General features: G+C 62.4%; 1 protein-coding gene across 2 annotated transcripts; it reads left to right on the forward strand.

The window, feature by feature from the left end:
* Positions 1-294: 294 nt before the first annotated feature.
* LOC121167689 (tumor necrosis factor receptor type 1-associated DEATH domain protein-like) lies at positions 295-4,938 on the forward strand. Of its 2 annotated transcripts, none has more exons than XM_040997245.1 (5): positions 295-412; positions 2,665-2,823; positions 3,518-3,795; positions 3,890-4,088; positions 4,225-4,938. In XM_040997245.1, exons 2-5 carry the CDS (start codon positions 2,673-2,675, stop codon positions 4,533-4,535), a joined length of 939 nt encoding a protein of 312 aa, XP_040853179.1. In that variant the 5' UTR covers positions 295-412; positions 2,665-2,672; the 3' UTR covers positions 4,536-4,938. The 2 variants fall into 2 exon arrangements, with proteins under 2 accessions (XP_040853179.1, XP_040853178.1); XM_040997244.1 differs by lacking the exon at positions 295-412 and adding an exon at positions 553-627.
* The last annotated feature ends 436 nt before the right edge of the window (positions 4,939-5,374 follow it).

Below are 5,374 nucleotides of genomic sequence, written 5' to 3' on the forward strand. Positions count from 1 at the left end.
GGGAGACTGCTCTCCGGCTTTGCCTCTCAGGGGAGGTGTCGGGGCACTTCCTGGGACAGGCCCCGGGAGCTGGGGCGCTGGTGCACAAGGCGGCACCTGAAGATTTGCTGCCACGCCCTCTGCCCGTTTCTGTTTCCCGGGGATTGGCCTCACGCTATCGTCTCTTCTGGATTCTGTGCCACGTGCACTCTGGGGCGTCAGGAGATCTGGGGTTCTTTAGTACCCGGTGTAGCGGAGATCCAGCTGATCATCAAGCCGCGTCCCGGAGAGGGGGCATTGTGACCCCCAGGGGGGCGCCCTCGGCTGACTCCCACATTCTCGGGCCCACCTCCCCCAGTTCTTGCAGTCTCCTCCCCCGGGAGGGTCTGGTTGCCGACGCGGGCGCCGGCGTCTTACCTGCTCAGCGGTCCAGGTGGGCTTTGCCCCGAGACTGGCCCGGGAGGGCCGAGGGGCGGGAAGGAGCGGCGGGGGGCGGCGAGGGCGGCCTGGGGTGGGGCGGGCGGACGGGGCGGCCCGGCCGGTGGCACCGCCCCGGCGCCTCGGCGCACACCCGGAAGCCGCGCGTGTGGAGCCGAGCGTTGCGGAACCTGGCGGGCGCGGCAAGTCGGGCCCCGCCGTGGCGGCCGGGTGAGTGCGGAGGCAGGGTGGGCTCGCTCGGGCTCAGAAGGGGGAACCCTGGCCACACTTCCTGCCCCTGCCTCGGGGCTGGCTGGGCAGCAGTGTCCGTGGGCGGTGGGGAAGGGTGCGGAACTGTACCTCCCCGGACTTTGTTCTTGTCCCAGTTGAGGGTTTTGGAGGGGTGGGCGCGCTGGTTGCGCGAGGGTATGCTTGGTTCAGAGCAGTTCTGTGTGCTGAGACCCCTTGCGGGGTGCCGGGGTCAGGGTGTGGGGTGAACGTCAGCTGGAAGGGGAGCTGGAGCGGGGCCTAGGGCGCTCGGGAGGCGAGTTGCAAGGGGTGGACGGACGTGCGCACCTGGCGGCGATCGGGAGGCTGCCAGGTGGGTTATTCCGCAGGTCGTTGCGGACACGCGGACACGCGCTGCAGCAGGTGCAGCTGCTTGGGGCCTGCCAGGTGCTAGCGGGAGCTCTTGGTGATGAGTGCATTGCAGGGAGTGAGGGAGATGTCCACAGGGTCCCATCCTCCCACCTGCCCACCAAGCGGTCCTTCTGCCTACCCAGCTAGGAACGTTGTCAGCCCCGCCCCGAAGGGGGGCGGACTCCGCGTGGGTGGGGAGCGGGGCTTCCCGACCCGGGCCTTTTTGTGGAAGGACGTGGAGGAGGGGGTTCCCAAGGGGATGGGGAGAAGTCAGGGTCACGACCTTCAGCCCCTGTGCAGTGCTGGTGCGGTGGGACAGCACACCCTCTTCCCCGGTTCTGACCCTCCGCCCCTGCCTCCCATCCATCTCCAGTCCTGCTTAGAGAAACACACTGATAACTTCCTGATAATTTTTGGACGGTTATTTTTCGGTAAATAGAGAAGGTGTTCATGTGTTTTTACAAGAGAGGTGAGGTTCCCCTAGGCTTAGACCCAGGGTTGAGCTCCACGTTCTGACCGGAGTCTGGGTGAGGCCAGGGTCAGTAGGGTGTCTTGGAGTGACCATCCCGGGTTTGGTACTCACAATAGGATGGGGAGGGGGGTAGATCTGAGATTCAGACTCTGCTCTGAATGTCCCCGGCCAGGGGTCTTTGGGTCTTCTTAGCACCCCAGCTCAGGCTCCCTGTTCCCAGTGTAAAAGCTGCCAGGTGGGGCTACGCCGTCTGTCCAAGCCGGAGCCGAGGACCTCTCTTGGCCCACTGTGTGTAACCCTATGTGTGCAAAGGAGCGATTGGGGAAGGGGTGTCTTTGCTAGTGTGTCTCAGAAATGAAGAGGAAGAGATGGGACAGTCATGGGTTGGGGGTGTGGAGCTGAAGGCCGGCTGGGCTTTTTGCCTCTCTCATCTCCCACGCAGGGCTAGGCTTGTGACAGAATATGGATGGGACATTATGGAGCTGTAAGGATAGGACAGGTTGTGTTGATAACACAAGAGCTTTATGTCAAAGGGATGATTTAGGTCACATGACTGCCAAGTCCAAGGAGCAGGGGTGTGGAGTGGCAGGGAAGTGGCTGGCTCCACTTCCTTCTGGGTCAGTTTCATTCTCTGCAAGGATTCTCTCCCTTATGGCAAAGGAAACCCACCTCTTCTCTCTAGTTTTGCACCAAGGCAGGTGGAAGAAATTAGTGGTGGATTCTAATTGGTCCATCCTGTGCTCAGTGAGGGGGGGAGGGAAGGCAAGGAAGAGTGTTGGGAAGCAGTGCCCTTGGGAGTGCCACTCGGAGATGCAGTGTGAACTGGGGGCCAGCTGTGGCTTTGGCTTGCTGTCCATTGTGGCCTCTTGTCCATTGTGGTAAAAGCCACAGTGATCTGTGGCGTGAGAGCAGCTTTGTCTTGGTCCATTGGGGCCCCAGGTGCTTTGTTTGTCTGCAATGGCACTGTAGCGATGGTCCCTGTTATAGGGCTGGGTGTACGGGACTCTGTGCTAAGCCTGGGAGATGGTGAACTTGTCGCCTCAAAAGCCCTGGCTGCCTCTGTATGGTGAGGAGGGCTGCCGTGCAGGGGCAAGCTGGACCATGTGGGATAGGAGAGCAGGGCTGGAGGTGACCGGGACTCCTGTCTGCCTCTCCAGGAGGCGAGATGGCAGCCGGGCCAGATGGGCCTGAGGATTGGGTGGGCAGTGCCTACCTGTTTGTGGAGTCTTCGCTGGACAAAGTGGTGCTGTCGGATGTCTACGCCCAGCCCCAGTGCAAGGTGACGCTGTACAGGGCTCTGAGAACTGCCTTGGCAGGTGCGTGGATATACAGGCCCCAGAGAGGTAGAGGGAGGCCCGCCTGCCTCCCCCTGGTGGACTTGGCCTCGTCCTGTTTAGGGAACTGTTTGGGTGATGGGGGTGGGGCGGGGGTCTGGCTAGCTGCCGCCCAGGCTCTGTCGCGTTTCTGGCCTGTGTGTCCCGAGTGAAGGCCTAAGTGTGCGCCGTTTGTCTGCACTAACATCCTCCTGCTTGATGTCTGCCCACACTCCTTTGTGCTAATCATGCCTCTTTCTCCCCTCTTTTTCCTCTCACTGCAGGGCTTCTTGCCCAAGACCCCTCCCAAGTACCTACCATGTCAAGGCCCCCTTTCCCTCCTCAAAGCAGAGGCCAGAGGAGGCTGAGGTTGGTTGGGGGATCTGACCCTGGCCAAGGGGCCACGAGCTCCTCTTCTGGTCCGTGGGTGGAGGCTGAAGAGCTCAAGCTGGTTCCCCATCCCGTAACAACGGGCAGCGATCTTGTCCGTGTGGCCCCGTGCCTCCCTTCTGGGGGCTCCATGACACCTGCTCTGCCCTGGCGTGCCCTCTGTCATAGGTCTTGGTTGTTGCTGTGTGCATCTTGGTTGTGGTTCCCATCTGGGTACTCTGGGGGTACCTGCTGCATCCCAGCTGTTCCCTCTCTCGCACCGGGGCTCCTCCCCTCCACCCAGTGCCTTACTGCCCGCCTCCCGCAGAGAGCGGCGGGAGCCCAGAAGTGCTGCAAGTGCTCAAGATCCACCGCAGCGACCCGCAGCTGATCGCGCAGCTGCGGTTCTGCGGGCGCCAACCGTGCGGCAGCTTCCTGCGCGCCTACCGCGAGGGGGCGCTGCGCGCCGCTCTGCAGAAGAGCCTGGCTGCAGCGCTGGCCCAACCCTCCCTGCACCTGCAGCTGGAGCTGCGTGCAGGCGCCGAGGTGCTGGACGCGTGGCTGACAGACGAAGAGCGCTGTTTGAGCTGTATCTTGGCTCAGAAGGTGCGACTGGGCCGGAGTCAGGCCAGCGGGGGGTGCGAGGATGAGGGGCTCTGTCCCCAGGCCACCAACTCTGATGGCGCACTCCCTCCTCTAGCCCGACCGGCTCCCGGATGAGGAGCTAGTGGAGCTGGAGGATGCGGTCCGGAATCTGACATGCGGCTCGGAGGGTCAAGCGGGTGATGTGAAGCTTGGGCTGGCTCCCTCGCAGCCTCTGATCACTTCTCCATCGGAAGAGAAGCTGCCGCTGCTGCCGCCACCTGTCCAGACTTTTCTCTTCCAGGGGCTGCCCATAGGTGAGGCACACGCACAGAGGCAGTATCTCCAGGCTCGCTCCTTGGAGATTGGCAAGGGATGGGTGCTGTTGGGAAAGGGGTGCCAGCCCCAGGGTCTCCGCACTCACTCGGCTTTCCCCACGCTCGCTCTCCGCAGTGAACCGGCCGCTGAGCCTGCAGGACCAGCAGACGTTCGCCCGTTCCGTGGGCCTCAAATGGCGCAAGGTGGGGCGCTCGCTGCAGCGCAGCTGCCGGGCGCTGCGGGACCCGGCGCTGGACTCCCTGGCCTACGAGTACGAGCGTGAGGGGTTGTATGAGCAGGCCTTCCAGCTGTTGCGGCGCTTTGTGCAGGCCGAGGGCCGCCGCGCCACGCTGCAGCGCCTAGTGGAGGCGCTCGAGGAAAATGAGCTCACCAGCCTGGCCGAGGACTTGCTGGGACTGGCGGAGCCCCAGGGCGGCCTGGCCTAGGCCCAGGCCTACCCAGGAGGATGCCTTGGTTTGCCAGGTGCTTGGCCCATTGTGGAGCCCGGCTGGATGATGCTCAAGTCCCTTCTGCTGCTGCCATTGCCCCGCAGTCTGGCCACTGGCTCCTGAAATCATACTGTGTCTTCCTGCCAGCCGAGCCAGGACTGACTGCTGTTGCCAGGAGCCCAGCTCACTGGAACTCCAGCCCAGCTACCTGCCACCATGATAGATAACTGTGGGGAGGGCTGTGCTGCTTGACTCACCCCCCCCCACCCCAAGGAGTGGTTTTCCTCTGAGAACAGTTACTGGTGTTGCAGTTACCATGGCAAACAAGGAGTAGGCAGCCCGCGCTTTGTGTGGGACTCTGATTGTTAAGTGATGGTAATAAAGTGTAACTCTTCCCCTTTCTGATGTGAACAACCCAAGGGCTTCTGGGAACCCCCAGGAGGCAGCTTGACCCTTGCAAGATGGGTGGAGGAGTAACAGGGTGGTGGTGGTACTGGGCACAGGTGTCTCAGGCTGGGTCTTGGGGGAGGTGAGGAGGGAGCAATGATGGGAGCAGGGGTGGGTGTCCTTGCTGAGAGCTCTTTGGGACAGGTGGCTGGCTTGGTGTGTGATAAGCCCTTTTATGGAGTTTCAATTTGTGAGGCCATTGGGAAGCCTCTGGTCGTGGTGGGGGGTGGAGTTAAGACCTGGATGCAGGACAGTGGGGGCAATGGTGGCAGGGGTGGAGGAAGAGGAGTAGGCCTGCTTGTCCTGGAGGAGCCATGAGGAGCGCGAGGACTTGAACTCTGCCCCTGCTTGCTGGTGGCGGGGGCAGTGCTGGCTTGGAGTGTGATGTT

The sequence above is a fragment of the Ochotona curzoniae genome, unplaced genomic scaffold (assembly GCF_017591425.1).
Source record: "Ochotona curzoniae isolate NIBS_2020 unplaced genomic scaffold, NIBS_Ocur_1.0 patch423, whole genome shotgun sequence".
NCBI lineage: Eukaryota > Metazoa > Chordata > Mammalia > Lagomorpha > Ochotonidae > Ochotona > Ochotona curzoniae.

Coding starts and splice junctions, on each gene's coding strand:
- LOC121167689 (XM_040997245.1), top strand. CDS start 2,673: ATGGCAGCCGGGCCAGATGGGCCTGAGGATTGGGTGGGCAGTGCCTAC. Junction 2,824..3,517: donor TCTGAGAACTGCCTTGGCAG/GTGCGTGGATAT, acceptor CGCCTCCCGCAG/AGAGCGGCGGGAGCCCAGAA. Junction 3,796..3,889: donor GCTGTATCTTGGCTCAGAAG/GTGCGACTGGGC, acceptor TCCCTCCTCTAG/CCCGACCGGCTCCCGGATGA.